The 21,944-nt window shown below is 42.8% G+C and overlaps 1 protein-coding gene across 1 annotated transcript in view; it reads left to right on the forward strand.

Moving 5' to 3' along the window:
* Positions 1-2,501, forward strand: part of LOC111957855 (collagen alpha-1(XXVI) chain-like) — a 30,914-nt gene extending 28,413 nt beyond the window's left edge. Inside the window, exons 10-11 of the mRNA XM_070436991.1 lie at positions 1,223-1,313; positions 1,590-2,501. Of these exons, the coding sequence (XP_070293092.1) occupies positions 1,223-1,313; positions 1,590-1,777 (279 nt within the window). The 3' untranslated portion in view covers positions 1,778-2,501. The remainder of the gene's footprint in view (positions 1-1,222; positions 1,314-1,589) is intronic.
* Positions 2,502-21,944: the final 19,443 nt, after the last annotated feature.

Here is a 21,944-nt window from a genome sequence, read left to right on the forward strand (position 1 = left end):
CAGAGACAGACACTCCCTCAGTTCCCCCCTGAGAGACAGACACTCCCTCAGTTCCCCCTGAGAGACAGACACTCCCTCAGTTCCCTCCCTGAGAGACAGACACTCCCTCAGTTCCCTCCCTGAGAGACAGACAGAGACAGACACTCCCTCAGTTCCCCCTCTGAGAACAGACACTCCCTCAGTTCCCTCCCTGAGAGACAGACACTCCCTCAGTTCCCTCCTGAGGAGACAGCACTCCCTCAGTCCCCCTCTGAGAGACAGACAGAGACCGTCACCTCCATGGGCAATAAGAGCCAGAAATACACAATGCAGTGCATACCTCAGTAACCCTCTCCTGCTCTCCTTCTGCCCAGACTGCCCCTGTAACACCATTGAACATACATTATCATTACAAAACCAACTGCAAAAATCACTGAAGTTGGAGACTTATATCCCACACTTACCGATCGCTGCAGCTGTACACAGCCCATCTGTAAATAGCCCATCCAACCAACTACCTACCTCATCCCCATATTTGTTTTTCTGCTCTTTTGCACACCAGTATTTCTACTTGCACATCCTCATTGCACATATATCACTCATGTTAATTTGCTAAATTGTAATTACTTCGCCACTATGGCTTATTTATTGCCTTACCTCCTTACTCCTTACTCATTTGCACACACTGTATACAGATTTTTATTGTGTTATGACGGTATATGTTGTTATTCCCATCTTTAACTCTGTGTTGTTTGTCACACTGCTTTGCTTTATCTTGCCAGGTCGCAGTTGAAAATGAGAACTTGTTCTCAACTAGCCTACCTGGTTAAATAAAGGTGAAATAAAAAATAATGTCATAAAACAGAGGCAACAAACGACTATCCGACCTACAATACGCATAACGTCTGAGTATGGCGTGAAATACTATGTTCAAGACTAGGAGGTCAAATCCATGTGTGTGTGTTTATTTATGTGTGTGTGTGCCAGGGTTACCGTTAGAAAAATCTGAGCCAGACAACGTGATTTTAACTGATTTAAATCAACTCCTTGTACCTAGAAAAGCCAATACATCTCTCTGTGCTAGGCAGGAACTTAATTGGTTCCTCTCACTGTTTAGTCATGCACTGCCTCATTATTATTATATTATTTATTTTATTTCACCTTTATTTAACAGGTAGCCAGTTGAGAACAAGTTCTCATTTACAACTGCAACCTGGCCAAGATGAAGCAATCTGTCTCTCAGGGGGGCGCTGAAGGAGTGCAGCAGCTGAGGGAAGCTCTCAAGATCCTGGCAGAGAGAGTTTTGATTCTGGAACACATGATTGGCATTCACGGTAAAGAGGGAGGGGTTTTTGATTCTGGAAGACATGATTGGCATCCACGGTAAAGAGGGAGGGGTTTTTGATTCTGGAACACATGATTGGCATCCACGGTAAAGAGGGAGGGGTTTTTGATTCTGGAAGACATGATTGGCATCTACGGTAAAGAGGGAGGGGTTTTTGATTCTGGAAGACATGATTTGCATAATAGTATTGATTGGGTCAAGGCGATAGAGTGAGACTCTAATTTTTGTTTTCATGGTTTCTACCATTGTCCTTTTCTGTATGCAGAGAGTCCAGTGGAGTTGGGCTCTGGACTGGAGAACCTACCAGACTCCTTCTCATTTCCCGCCACCAGGACCAGGAAGGCCGAGTCCACCATGAAGACAGGACGACTTCAGCCTCTCCAACTCTCCTCCAATCCTCAGGGAAACAATCTCCCTATAGAAGTGGTCAGACAGAGACGAGGTCTTTTTTAAGACACCAATGAAAGTTTTTTATATTTTTTAGAGGGTAAATCAGCTTTAATCTTGCAGATAGATTTCACCTTCCATCAAATGTAATTGTCTGCATCATTTCCAAACCCCCATATATTGTTTAAAAATGTAATAAGACAAAACGTTACAGCCTTATTCTAAAATTTATGAAATTGTTTTTTTGTCCTCATTAATCTACACACAATATCTCATAATGYCAAAGCGAAAACAGGTTTAAAAAWWTMTTTGCACATTTATTACAAATAAAAAACATCACATCACATTTACATAAGTATTCAGACCCTTTAATCAGTACTTTGTTGAAGCACCTTTGACAGCGATTACAGCCTTGAGTCTTCTTGGGTATGACGCTACAAGCTTGGCACACCTGTATTTGGGGAATTTCTTCCATTCCTCTCTGCAGATCCTCTCAAGCTCTGTCAGGCTGGATGGGGAGCATTGCTGCACAGCTATTTTCAGGTCTCTCCAGAGATGTTAGATCGGGCTCAAGTCCGGGCTCTGGCTGGGCCACTCAAGGATATTCAMTCTTGTCCCGAAGCCAGGTTTGCCGAGTTCGGGTCCCAACGTGAAGCATGGAGAAGGAGGTGTGATGGTGTGGGGGTGCTTTCCTGGTTACACTGTTAGTGATTTATTTAGAATTCAAGACACACTTAACCAGCATGGCTACCACAGCATTCTGCAGCGATACGCCATCCCATCTGGTTTGCGCTTAAGTGGGATACTACTCCGTTGTTCTTTCACAGGAAGAATGACCCAACACACCTCGGCTGTGTAAGGGCTATTTGACCAGAAGAAGAGTGAGGAGTGCTGCATCTGATGACTGGCCCACAATACCAGTCCAATGCCGACCCTCAAATTGAGATTGGTTTGGGATGAGTTGGATCGCAGAGGTGAAGAAAAAGCAGCCAACAAATGCTCAGCATATGTGGAACTCCTTCAAAACTGTAGGAAAGCATTACAGGTGAAGCTGGTTGAGAGAATGCCAAGAGTGTGCAAAGCTGTCATCAAGGCAAAGGGCGCCTTCTTTGAAGAATCTAAATCAAAAATATATTTATTATTTGTTTAACACTTTTTTGGTTACTACATGATTCCATATGTGTTATTTCATAGTTTTGATGTCTTCACTATTATTCTACAATGTAGAAAATATAAAAATAAAGAAAATGATGTAGGTGTGTCCAAACTTTTGATAGGTACCGTATATCATATATTTTTAAGTATATTTTCCTTTATTATTTTCCTAACCTTCCCTAACCTCTCCCCTAATGGGAGTAAACTAATGGACAACAAATCTTTAAGCTTCTACTTCCAGCTTATACATATTATATACAATTTACAACACATACTATAAACATTTTACGGACACAAAGTATTTTACAATAGGAATCTTTTGTTTGTTTATTATCCAGTGTTCATCACCTCGCCTCTCCATCTAGCTCTGAAGACCTCCAGTCCCATGCTTAATCTACCCTCGACCTCTCCCATCTAGCTCTGAAGACCATCCAGTCCCATGCTTCATCTACCCTCGCCTCTCCCATCTAGCTCTGAAGACATCCCCATCGCTCCCATGCTTCATCTACCTCGCGCCTCTCCCATCTAGCTCTGAGACCATCCAGTCCCATGTTCATCTACCTCGACCTCTCCCATCTAGCTCTGAAGACCGTCCAGTCCCATGCTTCATCTACCTCGACCTCTCCCATCTAGCTCTGAAGACCGTCCAGTCCCATGCTTCATCTACCTCGGGCTCTCCCATCTAGCTCTGAAGACATCCAGTCCCATGCTTCATCTACCTCGCCTCTCCCATCTAGCTCTGAAGACCGTCCAGTCCCATGCTTCATCTACCTCGACTCTCCCATCTAGCTCTGAAGACCATCCAGTTTGATTTCTATTTGCCATATATTTTTAACTGTGCTGTTTCACAAATGTTCTGAACACTATATACATTTTATGGACACAGTGTATTTTACATTAGTTATCTTTTGTTTTTAGTCCCATCCTTCAGCTCCACTCAACCCCTCCCATCTATATCTTAAACCATCCATTTAAAAAATATATAATTTGCCTGTGTGATGTTTACAAAAGTTCTGAACCTTTGTATTCTCATAGTTTTCTACAAGATTGTAAATTAAAGTTAAATTTTTTTGCTAAAAGTGTTTTATATTATTGTTGAAGACTATGACTTTTCAAATCACCCAGCAGTGTATTTGCAGAGTTAGCTCCAGGTAAATGTTGCAATTCTTTCAGCCATTTTGGACCCTGCGACCAAAACAAGCTACAGTGTATTCAGAAAGCGGAAGTATTCTGACATTTTCCACATTTTGTTACGTTTAAGCGCTTTTCTAAAATGTATTATATGTATATTTGTATGTATAAATGACTTTCTAATCAATCTACACACAATACCCCATAATGACAAAGTGAAAACAGGTTTTTATAAATGTTTTGCTAACTGGCACTATTCCTACGGTGAAGCACGGTGGTGCAGCATCATGCTGTGGGGATGCTTTTCAGCGCAGGGACTGGGAGACTATCAGGATCGAAGGAAAGATTGAACGGAGTGAAAGTACAGAGAGATCCTTATTGATCGACGACTGAAGTCTTTAGTGAGACGTCTAAATGCATTAATATTTATTCATCTTCTGCCTCCGAATTCATTATTCATTATATAAATAGTCTCTTTAATTTTGTCTTGCGTTGCCCTTCCAAATAAAATGAAATATTTTTTGCTCCATATAATAATAAAAAAACAGGTCGCTAGGTGTAAGGAAGGCCATAAGGGGATATGACTAAAGAGTTCAATCATTGTGATTTTTTCACAATAGACCAGGTATTTTTCCTTTTCCATAGTGAGCAAGATCTTATCTATTTTTTGCTAACTTTATATATAAATGTATTGTGATGATAATTTCTTTCGGGATATGAATACTGAGTATGTCCACATCACCGTCAGACCATTTTATTGGTAAACTACATGGTAATGTAAAATTTGTATTTTTTTCGCGATCCAATACGTAATATAATACAATTTGGTTGTAATCCAGAGAGGTTATACAACGTATCTAGATCCTCTATGAGGCTGTGAATGGATCCTAATTGTGGATTTAATAGAAAACATGAATCATCAGTTCACAACGACACCTTTGTTTTTAAGCCCTGGATTTCTAATCCCTTAATATTATTGTTGGATCTGATTTTAACAGCTAACATTTCAATGGCCATAATAAATATATATGCCGATAGTGGACAACCTTGTTTTACTCCTCTTGACAGTTTAATACTTTCTGAGATGTAGCCATTCTTTACTATTTTACACCTAGGATTATTATACGTAACTTTAAGCCATTGTATAAAAGATTCTCCAAAATATAAATATTCCAGGCATTTATATATACAGTACATTCCAGTCATACTTTATCAAAAGCCTTTTCAAAGTCAGCTATGAATACCATGCCTGGTTTCCCAGATTTTTCATAGTGTTCTGTTGTTTCCGGTACTTATCTTATCTCCAATGTATCGTCCATGTAAAAAAAAAACTGTCTGATTAGGTTGAATAATATCCGACAATAGTTTTTAAATTCTATGCGCTATGCACTATGCTAGAATTTTTGCATCACAACACTGAAGTGTCAAATTTTTTAAATGGACTGGATCTTTATATTTACCACTTGGCTCCTGTTTCAGTAATAATGAAATCAGACCTTCTTGTTGAGTATCTGATAATCTACCATTTTTATAGGAGTGGTTAAAAACTGCTAATAATGTTCCACTGAATACGTTTAAAAAAGTTTGGTATCCTTCCACTGGTATGCCACCCAGCCCTGGAGTTTTCACGGATTTAAAGGCTTTAATTGCATCAAGAAGTTCCTCCTCTGTAATTTTACCTTCACATGAGTCTTTCTGTACGGCTGTTAATTTTACAATATTAATAGGGGAAAAAATCCATACAATTAACTGGAGTTACTGGAGATGGAGGAGCCTGAAATGAAAACACATGCTTAAAATACTTTGCTAGCTCTACCAAAATATCGTTTGGTGAATCATGGGTGACTCCGTCATTTGTAACAAGTTTCAGTAAATTATTTTTGGTATAATTTCTGTTGAAGATTAAAAAATAATTTGGTGCATTTTCCCCCATATTCCATCCATTTCGCTTTATTTTTTATAATATATTACACTGGATCTTTCTTGAATAAGTTCCTCCATTTCTTTTTGTTTTTCCTCTAACTTCTTCTGCGCCCATGTGTGTGTGTGTGTGTGTGTATGTTGAGTGTGTACGCGTGTCTGTGCCCATGCGTGCGTCCATTCGTGTGTGTGTCTGAGAAGGCAGAGGTCAGGTTGGAAATGGAAAAGTATACTATCAAAAAGCCTGCAGAAAGTAATCCTTTACATATTCCATGACTGGATGAGCAATTTTTACAAATATATACTGGATGAGCAATTTTTACAAATATATATGTGGCTGGGTTCTGATCGGCTGAGGCTGGGTTCTGATCGGCTGAGGCTGGGTTCTGATCTGATCTGTTCTGCTCTGTTTTTATTCGTTTTTTTATTTAAAAAATATATATATTTTGAAGGAAGTCCGGCTGTGGATGTGGAATTTTTACAAATATACTACTACTGTATTCTTTCTTCTGGGCACAATTTGAACACATTAAATCAACATGTATTCATACTGCCGTGGGTTTTACATCTGTGGAACACAATCGTTCAATTCATTGCTTAACATGGGGTGCTGAGCACTCTAGTTAATTTCCTTTATGTAATTAATGTTTTATCTAATTAATGTCTATACCTCCCCTTCCTCTATTTAAAAACATCTGAGAATGAACCACACAGCCTGATGTCATGCTGTGGTCAGTCTGAATGTACCATACCATACAGCCTGATGGTCAGTCTGAATGTACCATACAGCCTGATGTCATGCTGTGGTCAGTCTGAATGTACCACACAGCCTGATTGATGTCATGCTGTGTCAGTCTGAATGTACCACACAAGGCCTGATTAGGTCAGTCTGAATGTACCACCACCAGCCCTGATGGTCAGTCACTGAATGTACCAGAACAGCCGAGGGAGTCATGACTGTGGTCAGTCTGAATGTACCACACAGCCTGATGTCAGTCATGAATGTACCACACAGCCTGAATGTCAGTATGAAATGTACCACACAGCAACTGAATGGTCAGTATGAATGAACCACACAGCCTGATGTCGAGTATGAATGAACCATACAGCCCTGATGTCAGTATGAATTAACCACACAGCCTGATGTCGGTATGAATGACTCCCTTCCTTCCCTACTGTGATAGAACACACACACTGCCTGTCTGCCTGTCTGCCTGTCTGTCTGTCCCCTGTCTGCCTGTCTGTCTGTCTGCCTGTCTGTCTGTCCGCCTGCCCGTCTGTCTGCCTGTTTGTCTGTCCGCCTGTCTGCCTGTTTGTCTGTCGCCTGTCTCCCTGTTTGTCTGTCCGCCTGTCTGCCGTCTGTCTGCTGTTTGTCTGTCGCCTGTCTGCCTGTTTGTCTGTCTGCCTGTCTGCTGTTTGTCTGTCGCCTGTTTGTTGCCGCCTGGTCTGCCTGTTTGTCTGTCCGCCTGTCTGCCTGTCTGTCTGCCTGTTTGTCTGTCGCCTGTCTGCCGTTTGTCTGTCTGCCTGTCTGCCTGTTGTCGTCGCCTGTTTGTCTTCCGCCTGTCCTGCCTGTTTGTCTTCCGCCTGTCTGCTGTCTGTCTGTCTGCCTGTTTGTCTGTCCGCTGGCTGCCTGTTTGTCTGTCCGACTGTCTGTCTGTCTGTCTGTCCGCCTGTCTGTCTGTCCGCCTGTCCGCCTGTCTGCCTTTTTGCTTTCATTCTGTAAAACTCTCAGAGCTGTGGTTTGACTTCTCTCTGAGAGCTAAAAACCAGACTTGGCTCTGTGCTGTTCTGCAGGTTTTTGGATAACCTTCCTGCTTACCTCATGTTGACCTGTCAGAGCCACTCTCCCTCCTCTGCCCTGTTAAAGATGAGTGAAACATGACTGCCAAGCAGCGCCGCTAAAAATAACCTGGAATGAAATGGATAGCATCTGGTGCACACAAAGAAAAATAAGTAAAAAGTGGAACAATTGTTTTTTGGCTCAGCTTGAACCACCTGGGCTCAAACTCTGAGGCTCGTCAGATGTTCTTGGTTCTGATCCGCTCTGTCAGATGTCCTGCTGCTGTGGCTGGGTTCTGGTCGCTGTGGCTGGGTTCTGATCCGCTGTGGCTGGGTTCTGGTCCGCTGTGGCTGGGTTCTGGTCTGCTGTGTCTGGGTTCTGAATCTGCTGTGGCTCGGTTCTGGTCTGCTGTGGCTGGGTTCTGGTCTGATCCGCTCTGTCAATGTCCTGCTGCGTGTGGCTGGGTTCTGGTCCGCTGTGGCTGGGTTCTGGTCTGGCGGTGTGGCTGGGTTCTGGTCTGCTGTGGCTGGGTTCTGTCTGGCTGTGCTGGGTCTGATCTGCTGGGCTGGGTTCTGATCTGCTGTTCAGATGTCCTGCTGCTGTGGCTGGGTTCTGATCCGCTGTGTCTGGGTTCTGTTTGTTTTTTTCGCTTGGCTGGGTTCTGAATCTGCTGTGGCTGGGTTCTGATCTGCTGTGGCTGGGTTCTTGTGTCTCTGTGTCTGGGTTCTGATCTGCTGTGGCTGGGTTCTGGTCTGCTGTGGCTGGGTTCTGGTCTGCTGTGGCTGGGTTCTGGTCTGCTGTGGCTGGGTTCTGATCTGCTGTGTCTGGTTCTGATCTGCTGTGGCTGGGTTCTGGTCTGCTGTGGCTGGGTTCTGGTCTGCTGTGGCTGGGTTCTGGTCTGCTATGGCTGGGTTCTGATCTGCTGTGTCTGGGTTTCTGGTCTGTTGTGGCTGGGTTCTGGTCTGCTGTGTCTGGGTTCTGATCTGCTGTGGCTGGGTTCTGGTCTGCTGTGGCTGGGTTCTGGTCCTGCTGTGGCTGGGTTCTGATCTGCTGTGGCTGGGTTCTGGTCTGCTGTGGCTGGGTTCTGTCTTGGCTGGTTCTGTCTGCTGGCTGGTTCTGGTCTGCTGTGTGCTGGGTTCTAGTCCTGCGTGATGTCTGGGTTCTATCCGCTGTTCATGGGTTCTGATCCGCTGTGTCTGGTTCTGATCGTCTGGGTCTGCGTGTCTGGGTTCTGGTCTTCTGGTCATGGGTTCTGGTCTGCTGTGGCTGGGTCTGGTCTGCTGTTGGCTGGGTTCTGGTCTGCAGTGGCTGGGTTCCTGGTCTGCTGTGGACTGGGTTTGATCTGCTGTGTCTGGGTTCTGATCTGCTGTGTTGGGTTCTGTCTGCTGTGCTGGTTCTGGTCTGCTGTGGCTGGGTTCCTGTCTGCTGTGTCTCGGTGTCTGGTCCTGTGGCTCGGGTTCTGGTCTCTGTGGCATGGGTTCTGGTCTGCTGTGCTGGGTTCTGAGTCTGCTGTGTCGGGTTCTGGTCTGCTGTGGGCTGGTTCTGAATCTCGCTGTGGTCTGGGTTCTGGTCTCCTGGCTGGGTTCTGATCTGCTGTGTCTGGGTTCTGGTTCCTGGCTTCGGATGGTTCTGGTCTCTGTAGGCGTGGGTTCTGTCTCCTGTGTCTGGGTCTGGTCTGCTGTGTCTGGGTTCTGGTCTTGCTGTGTCCTGGTGTTCTGGTGCTGGGTCTGATTCTGTGAATCGCCTGTGGCGTCCTGGTCTCTGTGGCTGGGTTCTGGTCTGCTGTGGCTGGGTTCTGATCTCGATGTGGCTGGTTCTGGTCGGCTGTGTCGGTTCTGATCGGCTGTGGCTGGTCTGGTCTGCTTGTGGCTGGTATCTGGTCTGCTGTGGCTGGGTTTCTGGTCCTGCCTGTGGCTGGGGTTCTGGTCTTGCTGTGTCCTGGGTTCTATCTGCTGTGTCTGGTTCTTGGTCTGCGTGTGGCTTGGGTTCTAGTCTGCTGTGGCTTGGGTTCTGGTCCCTGCTGTGTCTGGGTTCTGACGGCTGGTGGCTGGTTCTGATCGGCTGTGGCTGGGTTCTGGTCTGTATCTGTACTGTTTCTTTTGTGTTTTTTATATATATTTTGAAGGAAAGGGTCTCAACTTCCTGTTAGTTAGGAATAGTATAATACAGCCAGGAAGCATTTAACTTGTGTGGCACAGCAAGTTTCCTCTTGTTAATGCCAAGTCACTGACAGTCACTCAGATTAGGCGCCATGTCACAGCTGACATTTCTATAGATTGCTAAGGTAAGTTAGTTTAAACCATCTATAAACTATGGAAGATTGCGTTTAAAAACTGGAAATTATGCTTTAAAACTTATATAGATGGTGTATATACGAGTGTGGTATATATATGTCGTGTATATTAGGTGTATATAGATGGGTGTATATACGAGTGTGTATATATAGTGCGTATATAGAATGGGTAAATATAGAAGGTTATATAGATGGTGTATAGATGGTGGTATATAGATGGTGTATATAGAGGGTGTATATTAGATGTGTTGTATATAGATGATGTATGATAGATGGTGTATATACGATGGTGTATATATACAGACTAATAGAGTGTGTATACTATAGTGTATATAGATTGGTGTATATACGATGGTGTATATAGATGGTGTAATATAAGATGATGTATCATAGTATGGTGTATATAGATGGGTTTATAGAGGTGTATAATAGATGATGGTATATAGATGGTTGTATAAAGATGGTGTATATATAGCACGACTATACTAGAGTGGTGTATATATAGTAGTATATAGATGTGTATATAGATGGTGTATATAGATGGTGTCATATAAGTGATGTAATAAGAGGTGTGAATAGACTGGTCGTATATAAATGATGTATATAATGGTGTCATATAGAGGTGTGTATATAGATGATGTGATATAAGAGTGTGTATATTAGGAGGTGTATACTATAAGTGTGTATCAATAGAGGTGTAATATATATGGTGTATATAGATGGTAGATAATAGAGTGGTATATATATGGTGTATATATATTGTGTATATATATGGGTATATAGATTGATGTATATAGATGGTGTAAGATTAGATGGTGTATATAGAGGGTTAACATAGATGGTGTATATCAGATGGTGTATAAGATGGTGTACATATAGAGTGTGTATATATATTGTATAATAGATGTGTATATAGATGATGTATAGGACTGGTCTCCACATAGAATCTTCTCTTGTGTCAGACTTGGGTTCAAATGACTTTCTGTTTATTTTTTATCTGTATTTATTTTGCCCTGTATTATGTATGTCATGTATGTATGTATATATGTATGTACACTGTCACGACTATCACCGAAGGGGCTCCCCTTCCTGTTCGGGCGCGGACGCTCGCGGTCGTCGTCACCCGGTCTACTAGCTGCCACCGATCCCTTTTTCCCCTTTTCGTTTATTTGGTGTAATTGGTTCACCTGTTTCCTTGTTTGGGTTTTGGGTGGGGTAATTTAGTTCCAGTTGGCCCACCTGTGTCTTGTGCGGGCTTGTTTGCTGTTTTTGTGCTAACAGGAGTTCCTTTCATTTATTTTCCGATGTTCACGTGTGTACCGGTGTATCGTACTATTTGGAGTGTTTTTAACGCCTGTGTCGGAGCACCCTCTTTCGCTGTTGATTGTTTCCTCGCGGAATAAATGTTTTTTTCCGAATCCCTTGCTCTCCTCGGACTGACTCTAAACCACTCTTCGAAGCCTTTCAATACACTCAAATTAGTATTTGGGTAAGCATTGCCTTTTAAATTTGATTAACTGGGTCAAAACGTGTGTCGGGTAGGCTCGCACAAGAGCTTCCCAGCCCAATAAGTGCGGTGAATTTTGTATGTGTATGTAGGTGTATGTATCTGAAGTATGAGTTGTGTAGTACAGTTGAAGTCGGAATTTTACATCACACTTAGGTTGGAGTTATTAAAACTGTTTGTTACCACACCAACAAACATTCTTGTTAACAAACTATAAGTTTGGCAAGTCGGTTAGGACATCTACTTTGTGCATGACACAAGTTAACTTTTTCCAAACAAATTGTTTACAGAGCACAGATTATTTCACTTATAATTCACCTGTATCAACAATTCCAGTGGGTCAGAAGTCTTACATACACCTAAGTTGACTGTGCTATTAAACAGCTTGAAAATTCCCGAAAAGTATGTCATGGCTTAGAAAGACTTCTGATAGGCTAATTGACTATTTTGTGTCAATTGGAGGTGTACCTGTGATGATTTCAAGGCTTACCTTCAAACTCAGTGCCTTTTTGCTTGACATCATACATAAAAATCAAAAAAATCAGCCAAGAAACTTCAGAAAATAAATTGGTATGTTCATCCTTTGGGAGCAATTTCCCAAATGCCCGAAGTCCACGTTCATCTGATACAAACAATAGTACGGCAAGTATAAACACCATGGGACCACGCAGCCGTCATACCGCTCAGAAAGGAGATGATTCTGTCTCTGAACGTTACTTTGTGCAAAAAGTGCAAATCAATCCAGAACAACAGCAAAGACCTTGTAAGATTGCTGAGAAACATTACAAAAATCTATATCCACAGATAAACGATCCTTATTGTCAAAACATAACCTGAAAGGCCTCTCAGCAAGGAAGATGCCACTCTCGAAAACCGCCATAAAAAACGCAGACTACAGTTTTGCAACTGCCAATATGGGGACAAATATCACTTACTGAGAAATGTCCTCTGTCTGATAAACAAAAAATAGAACTGTCTTGGCAATAATGACCATCGTTTATTTGTTTGGAGGAAAAAGGGGGTGCTTTGCAAGCCAAAGAACAAATCAAACACAATTGGTATTAGGATACCCTTCTTACATCAGCTTGATATCTCAAAGTGCTGTACATAAACCCAGCCTAAACCCTAAACAGGCAAGCAATGCATTGTGAAGCACGTGAAAGCACTGGGTGGCAGATCAATGTTGTGGTGTGCTTTGCTACGGAGGACTGTGCACTTCACAAAATAGAATCCGGCCTCACGAGGAAGGAAAATGTATTGATATTGAAGCAACATTCTCAAGACATCAGTCAGGAAGTTAAGCTTGGTCGCAAATGGTCTCCAAATGGACATTGAACCCCAAGGCCTAGCTCCAAAGTGTGCAAATGCTTAGGACAACAAAGTCAAGGATTGGAGTGGCCATCACAAAAGCCCCTGACTCAACCCTCATAGAAAATTTGTGGCATAACTGAAAGCGCTCGACCAAGGAGCTACAAACTGAATCATTTTACACCAGCCTCTTCAGGCAGAGATGGCCAAAATTCACGCCAACTTATTGTGGGAAGCTGGAAGGCTACCCAAACACGATTTGACCCAAGTTAAACCAATTTAAAGGCAATTGCTACCAAATACAAGTTGAGTGTATGTAAAACTTCTGACCCACTCGGGAATTGATGAAAGAAATAAAAGCTGAAAANCACCCCACACCAGCGAGAGATTCAATTCTCTCTACTATTATTTAGACATTTCACATTCTTAAAAGAAAGTGGTGAACCTAACTGACCTGAAACAGGGAATTTTTACTAGGATTAAATGTCAGGAATTGTGAAAAACTAAGTTTAAATGTGTTTGGCTAAGGTGTATGTAAACTTCCGACTTCAACTGTATCTCTCGCTTAAACGCCCCCCTCTCTCTATCTACCTCTCGCTCTCTCTCACTTCTCTCTCCGCTCTCTTTCTCTCTTATCTCTATGTCTTCCTTTCTGTATCTCACCCCTCCCTTTCTCTCTCTCTTCTATCGCACTCTCTCACCCCTCTCTCTCTATCTCTCTCGCTCTCTCTCTGTCTTCCTTTCTGTATCTCACCCCCCCCTCTCTCTATCGCACTCTCTCACCCCCTCTCTCTCTCTATGGCACTCTCTCACCCCCCTCTCTCTCTATCTCTCTCGCTTCTCTCTCTGTATTTCACCCCACTCTCTCCCTCTGTCTTCCTTTCTGTTATTCATCCCCCTCTCTCTCTCCCTCTCACTCTCAATTCAATTTCATTCAATTGAGGGCTTTATTGGCATGGGATATGTTACATTGCAAAGAAGTGAAATAATTAATAAACAAAAGTGAAATAAAAATGAACCATAAACATTATACACTAAAAATGAACAGTAAACATTACACACACAAACGTTCCAAAAAGTTATCTCTCGCTCTCACCCCCCCCCCCCCCTCTCTCTCTCTTTGTATCTCCCCCCCCTTGACTCTCTTTCTTTTAATCTTTTCCATTCTCTTTTCATTCTGACTTTGTGTGTCTCAGCCTCTCCATGGCCCTGTGCTACTTATCAATTCCAAGTTGATATGTAAAATGCACAAGTACAGTGAAATGCCTTTCTTGCTAACTCAAAACCCAACAATTCAATAATAATAACAACATAATATAGAAAAAACACAATAAATGTAACGAACGCTATTGTAAGAATCGGACCAAGGTGCAGCGTGGTTGGGTTTCATCATCTTTATTTAACGTGAACCAGCAAAAAACAATAAAGGAAGAAAGAACGAACGTGAAGCTATGCAGTGCTCAAGGCAACTAAACACAAACAAGATCCACAAAAACAACAAACAGGTGGGAAAAGGCTGCCTAAATATGATCCCCAATCAGAGACAACGATAGACAGCTGCCTCTGATTGGGAACCATACCAAGCCAACCTAGAAATAAAGAAACTAGAATGCCCACCCTAGTCACACCCCGACCAAACCAAAATAGAGAATAAAGGATCTCTAAGGTCAGGGCGTGACAATAAACTTTAAGAACACAATAAGTTTGTAAGCATACTATATACAGGGTCAGTTCCAATACCATATTTACAATGTGCAAGGATTCTGGAGTGATGGAGATAAAACATGTATTGTATATTTTTAAATTTAACTAGGTAAGTCAGTTAAGAACTAATTCTTCTTTACAATGATGGCCTACCCCGGCCAAACCCAAACAACGCTGGGTCAATCGCGCACCATCCCATGCCGAAGAGGCGCTGTCGTGCCTTCTTCACGACTGTGCTTGTGTGTTTGGACTATTTTAAATATTTAGTGATTTGGACACCGAGGAAATTTAAGCTTTTGACCTGCTCCACTTCGGCCCCGTCGATGTGGATGGGTGCGTGCTCGCACCCCTGTTTCCTGTAGACCACGATCAGCTCCTTGGTGTTACTGACATTGAGGGAGAGGTTGTTGCTCTGGCACCACAATGCCAGGACACTGACCTCCTCCCTGTAGGCTGACAGGGTTGTCTATGATAGCTCTGTCTGCGGTAACCTTTAGTTTAGCGCAAACCTTAGTGTTAATCCTGGACATTTGATTGGGGAAGCAGCGAACCTTCACCGTGGTGACAACACCGCCGATGCATTTCCAAATTTCTTAACATATTCCAATCCACGCTAGCAAAGCAGTCCTGAAGCATAATCTCTGATTCTGGTGACCATTTCTCAATGGAGCGAGTCACGGGTACATCCTGTTTGCGTTTCTGCTTTGTATACAGGAAGCAGGAGTACMGAGTCATGAACTGATTTGCCGAATTGTGGACGAGGGAGGCCTTGTATGCTTGCTTGTGGGTAGAATAACAGTGGTCTAGGACTGTATTGCCCCTCGTGGTGTTGGAGACGTGTTGATGGAAGTTGGGCATCGCATGTCTTAGTGACGTGGAATTAAAATTGCCGGCAACCAAAAAAGCAGCCTCTGAATAGAGTTTTTTCTGCTTGTTTATAACTTTGTACAGTTCGTTATGTGGCAGCTTGTTATTTTTCTTATCCCGAGGTGGAATGTATACATTCACGATAACAGCTGAAAACTCCCTCGGAGGTAGAAGGGTCGGCATTTGACCATCAGGTATTCAAAGACAAATGAACAGCGAGTCAACAGTTCCACCGTGCTGGAGTTAGAACACCAGTTGGTGTTGATAAAGAGGAAACCCCTCCCCCCCTTCGACTTCCCCCACTCCACTGTCCTGTCCACCCAGTGAAAGGAGAATCCATCGAGTTAGATAGCCATGGGGGTATCTTGTCTGAGAGCCATGTTTCATTAAAGCAAAAAATATTGCAGTTGGCAGCAAATCCATGATCGGAGGTCATCCATCTTATTATCAAGTGACCGTACCAATAGAAGGGAGGGAAGAGGTAGCCGGTTTTCCCTTCACCTTAATCTCAACAGGATTCCCCTTGCCTCTGTAATGCCGGCGTTTCCTTTTGGGTAGCCCAAAAATTGGGTCGGAATTACAGAGGGAGCCCAGGGCAGATGAGTTGAAGTTGATGCCGGAATTGTGGTAAGTAGCTGCCGATCTGATGTTAAACTTCTTGTCCGTTTTAAGAAATTATAGAGGATACATTTTGTGAAAATAAAGTAAAAATAAACAACAAAATAATCACAAAATAGCAAAGCTGGGACCGAGCTTGCAAAAGGGCAGCCATCCAGTACGGCTCCATTTTCAACCATCATTTGTGGAGTCTCATGCCTTTCGTTTCTCATCCACTCTTGACTTTTTTTAATTAATTTTTTTAACTTTTGGCTTTGATTAAACTGTCAAGTTAAACATGACACTTTCTGTTTTCATTGCCTGCATGCCTCAACAGAAACGAGGGAACCGCTTCTTTCTTTCTTTCTTCCTTTCATTTTTTCTTTCTTTCTTCCTTTCATTTTTTTCTTTCTTTCTTTCATTCTTTTTTATTTTTTATCCCTGTCTCTCTATCTCTCTCTCCTCCTTCTCTCTCTCTTCCTGTATCTCTTCCCTTGTTTTTTCTAAAGATTCTAAAGTTCTCCTATTCAGATTGGCTGGTGTTCCTGTGCGGCTGGTCAGTGGTGCCTGGAGTGTGTTATCAGAGGGAGGCAGCAGCAGAAGTGGCACTGGCTGATATTAGCTCGGCAGTTCAAAGTGGCTGTGGGTGCCATGAGGACCGTTCCCACCTGCCAGGCCAAAGCATGTAGCACATCAAATCAGACACGCTAGGATCATTAGCACAGTGGACCAGGCCGACCGACGGACCGACAGGGCCAGAGATCACTTCTCACTTCTCACTCACATGCACACACACACTCCTTATTTCTTTCTGTCTCCATCTCTCCATATGTCTCTCTCTCCCTTTATAGACTCTCTCCATCGCTCTCTCTCTCTCTTTCTATAATGTATGAGGTGACAGGAGTAAACGTGCCCATCCAGACCTGACCTGGTTCTTTATCACCATATTGTCTCTGATGTGCTACTGTTTGCCTTGGCTTAAACSACAGGACCACAAGCTGTGCACAACAGTCACACACGTAGTGATGCTGGGTAAATGGTACACTCTTAGAAAAAAAGGTGCTATCTAGAATCTTAAACGGTTCTTTGGCTGTCCCCATAGGATAACCCTTTAAAGAATCCTCTTTGGTTCCACAGAACACTTTTGGTTCCAGGTAGAACCTTTTTTGAGTTTCATGTAGAACCCTTTTCATAGAGGGTTCTACATGGAACCCAAAAGAGTTCTACCTGGAACCAAAAGGTTTCTACCTGGAAGCAAACAGGGTTCTCCTATGGCGATAGCCGACAAACTCTTTTGGAACCCTTTTTTCTAAGAGTGTAGACTCTTACCAGCGCCTCTGTGTTTCTGACACAAGCCATCATGGGCAGAGAGCCATGAGCCTGGCAAGCAAGACTAGGTACTTGGTGGCTCATACCCAAGATGGGCGGGACTGCCAAGAGCTGTCAATCATTGTCTGTGCCAATGAGAGTATTTTTCATCTTCTGAGGAAAACTTGTAGCTCTTGACGTGCAGCCAGTTATTGTGCAAGTAGAAATAACCGGTAAGCTATCTGCTTCATTAAGTGTTGACGGATGGGTTTTTCACTGTTTGATGTCGATGGCAATAGTCAACAATCAGCTGGTATTGGATTTATTGTGAACAATGACTGAAGTTTGTATCTGGGATCTGTCTAAACTTAGACAGAAGAAAACATCATCAAACACTCAGAATTTAATTATTTCTCTGCTCGTTTCAATGGAATAGAAAATAAGAGAAGAAAGGTGGGCCTGGTATCACTGCACTCGGCAGTGGTCTGGAAGGTGGGCCTTGTGTCTCCGAATGCTGCAGTGCTCTGAAAGTTGGGCCTGGTATCTCTGCACTGGGCAGTGCTCTGAAAGGTCTCTTTTATCACCGAAGACTCCCCCTCTCTTCACATTACCTCTCCTTTCCCCTGAAAAGTCAGACTTGATTAGATAGGAGATCCTCAGCATTTTGCGAATCGCCAGCTTTCCTGGGTCTAATTAGCCTTTAGTGCTGACTATTGTCTTCACCTGACCTACTCCAGTCACTCTAAATAAAAATCCCCTGCGTCACGCCCCTAAAGCAGAAACCACCTGGATCCAACAAAGGACGAGTGGCAACTGCGAGGCTTTTGACTTCCACAAACGTGCCTGACGAAACGGAAAGGGCTAAGTGGTTGAGATCGCCTGATATTGGCTCTAGGAGTGGTGAGGAAATGGAAAGGGCTAAGTGGTTGAGATCGCCTGATATTGGCTCTAGGAGTGGTGAGGAAATGCAGATGTAGAACAATAAATCCTCTTGGACTATAATGAATTGTGACGAAGTGGAGAGTGTTGGTGGTATAAACATTGTGCTTGTCATCTCGTGTCGCTGTTAGCCGTGTTGCTGTAGGTGGAATTCTCCAATAAGCCTTTGAGTTGACAACAACAGCAGATTGAGTGTGGCCGTGGTACTCATCTCTAACACTCTCTGTTTCTTCATCAGTAACGGAACCTCAAAATCTAAGTAGAAACCTCACAACTAGCAACAAAGCTAACAAGAGAGCTATATGTATGCACTGTATTCACAGTCACACCTTAACCATCAGTTGCTGCAGTAGCATACTTTACTCCTAAAGCAAATAAGTACTTGTTGCAGCCCTTACACCATGAGCCAATGAACTACCATTTCAACCCTTTCTGCAAACACAGCAGAAGTTGACTAAACTTGTGTCTGTACACTAGAGATAGGTGTTCTGTGCACTCTGCATACCCAACCTATTTTAATGCAGTCACGCATGACCTAAGGAAGTCACCCATAATTAACACAGTAGAGTCAGACAGAACGTAACACAGTCACACACACCCTGACTCAACACTTCCCGCTTGCGCCCATACTGTACGTGAGCTCGAAGAAACTCAAAACACTGCTGTGTCCAGTGTCCTACATTAGCACTCTACCATGCTGTTCCAATGACACATAGACAGAGGTCATTCCACAAAAAGATAGAGTGATAACTGAGGGGATTGTCCAGTTGATACAATATATAGAGTTGATGTGATTGCTTATTCTGCATGCTAGCAAGTACCACTTCCTCTCGATTCGGCCCATGCCTGGCGCGAATGTGATAGAATTAAATGTGCCTTAATAATAACAAAATAATAATATAGAATCATAATGTGTATAAGTAAGAAATATGCTATTATTTATCTGAATGTTGACAGTAAGTTCTGTGTGCTCTATTTGATTGGTATGACTGGTTATACCTAGGAATTCCTATAGGGGCGCATGGGGCTTCTCAGCTCACTAGCTCACTCAGCTCTGTGTGATTTATTTATGTATTTCAGGTATGAATGCGATTTAGAATGTATTTGTTCATGTCAGAATGTTACAGTGTGTTATTTAATCAGTAGCAAATCTGTTTTTAAACAATATGAATGTTTTATGTGTGTGTTTAGACCACTTGGAAATGAGCCATTAGCCATTTTGCTAGCTAGCCTACTAGAAGGCTGCTCACCTGTACGAGGTGACGCCGTGATCTGAGTGTGCTAAAGAGAGACCGCGGGTACAGCTCCTGTGTGTGAGTGTGAGTATGTGAGTGAATGGGGGCGATGGAAAACTTTAGGTAAATCCTAACATAGTTGAGCCTCTCACATTAAATGACCGTGTTGCCAACGTAGCCGTAGGAAGTGCAACTTAACCCCATAGACACAGTGTATTCGGTAGGCCAAGCTTTGAAAAACTACAAACCTCAGATTTCCCACTTCCTGGTTGGATTTTTCTCAGGTTTTTGCCTGCCATATGAGTTCTGTTATACTCACAGACATCATTCAAACAGTTTTAGAAACTTCAGAGTGTTTCTTATCCAATAGTAGCAGGCAGTTTACTCTTGGCACGCATTTCATGCAAAAGTGAAAATGCTGCCCCCTATCCCAAACAGGTTTTAAACATGTTTTATTTGTTATTATGATGAGTTTGCATATTGATAGGAATTAACTATTTAATAAATATAGGAACACTATATACAATAATAATTCATGGTGATAATACATAGGGGGAAACGTGGTGCATTTAAAAAGGGTTTTGTCATGTAATTCATACTGTCAAGTTTAAAAGAGTGATGGTAAATAAGAATACATTGAGCCACTGTAATTGAGAAATGAGACTACTGGTTTATTGAACAATTGTAACAGCTATGTCAGGCTGAGGAGTACGTTTCACACATCCCCATGTGCTACACCTGTGAAGCATCTCTGTTCTTCAGAATATGTTTATTTCTCAACGTTCTGTAACATTGTGTGCTTCTGAATAATTCCATGGAGAAATTAGTGGTGCCAATTTAACATAAGTGACAGCAAACAGTACTAGAAAGCCTCAATGGCTTATTAGAGTAGAAGTGAACCCAAACCAGGATACATGGTCCAACCTGTCTTCTCACCAGACCATCACCTTCTGTTCTACAGCTTCCCAGGTGCCTCACAATGGCAAGATTATGATCTGGTTGAAAAGGAATGCAGCTGGGGTATTTGGGATGTACAAATCTATGATCTTCAAAGTGGTGAAAAAAAAGGTTTGGCCGCTCGGCACCAGTTACCGTGAGAATGAATGTTAAAAGTCAAATCGAGCTGACGGATACAAGAGAAATCTCTCAGATCAAACCGACCAACAACAGTGATGTCTCCACAACTCCTGCTTACTATTGTTCTGGAAACTGGAATTATTCCACACAAAATAAAAAGTATTTTGATTTATTTTGTCTTCCACTCAATAATATTTTTCAGTTATGCTGGCCAAACCTGTCACTTGTCAGCTCAACACACATTGTTGAACAACCCATCCAAACATTGATCAACCCAACGCTTATAAAGTTGCTCAGAAAGAAAAAACCTGTCTGCTCGAGTTTGTGATCCGTGCAACTACCCAATAATATTTATCTGATCCAAATCGACTGTTGTCACTCGTAGACGGCTGCTATCTGGAAGAAATGGGAGGGCAGAAATGGATGGTTTCACTTCACTGATTATAGTCTTGGAAAGAAAATGGAGGCCATTTAGAAGAAAAACAAATTGTGCTATGTATCTGGAGCCTGACTGGGCATAGTGTGTCATTCTGATGAAAAGCACTTAGATGTGAAATTACAGAGGGCTTGCATTGCCACAGTAATAGACAGAGAACTTTTTGGCTCTTCAGTGTTCAAATGTCATGTTTGAGCATCTGTAATCTCTTTTGTAATCTCAGCACTCAGTGTGTTTGCATACACAAGGAGCGTGTACACAAGGAGCTCTCCTCTTCTCTCCAGCAGCCCGTCAGAGGGCTGATATGTGAATCACATTAGTGTCTTTATGCTCCTAATAGGTGTTCCAGTCATAATACTGTGTTGAGGAACAGCCCGCAACGCTATTCTTTTGTGTAGGCCTTTATGAATCCTTCAGCCTTTAGCATAGAGCGAGGGGGGAGCAAGAGAGAGAGCGGAGAAAAAGAGAGAGAGACAAGGAGGGAGAGAGAAGGTGGGAGACTGAGAAGGACAGAGAGAGAAAAGATGGGAGAGGGAGAAGCTGGGAGAGGGAGAAGGAAGGAGAGAGAAGAGGGAGAAAGATCTCAATGCCAGCCAGGTTATTGTCTCAACCACTCTGCCCTTTCCCTTACAGATAAATTACAACATTAGCATAAACAGCCCTTTTGGAGAGGCAGTCATTAAGCACAGCACAGAGGAGGTGAGGAGAGGGAGTGAGAGAGAGGGGGGAGAGGGTGAGGTAATGAAAGAGTTGTGCTTTCTCTTCACTACCTTTTTGCAATAGAGAATAAAGCTGTCGTTTTCTGACAATCACACACAGACTCATTAACCGAGGCCTGTCATTAACCTCTTTTGCACATGTGCTAGCACCTCCCTTAATTTATTCCTCAAGGTCAAAGCTATTGTTTCCATTTCCACCCTTGAGTAAACTCTCAATGTGCATTATGAGCACAGTGTCCACCTGCTAGCCACTACAG

This window comes from Salvelinus sp. IW2-2015, linkage group LG4p (genome assembly GCF_002910315.2).
Source record: "Salvelinus sp. IW2-2015 linkage group LG4p, ASM291031v2, whole genome shotgun sequence".
Classification (NCBI taxonomy): Eukaryota; Metazoa; Chordata; class Actinopteri; order Salmoniformes; family Salmonidae; genus Salvelinus; species Salvelinus sp. IW2-2015.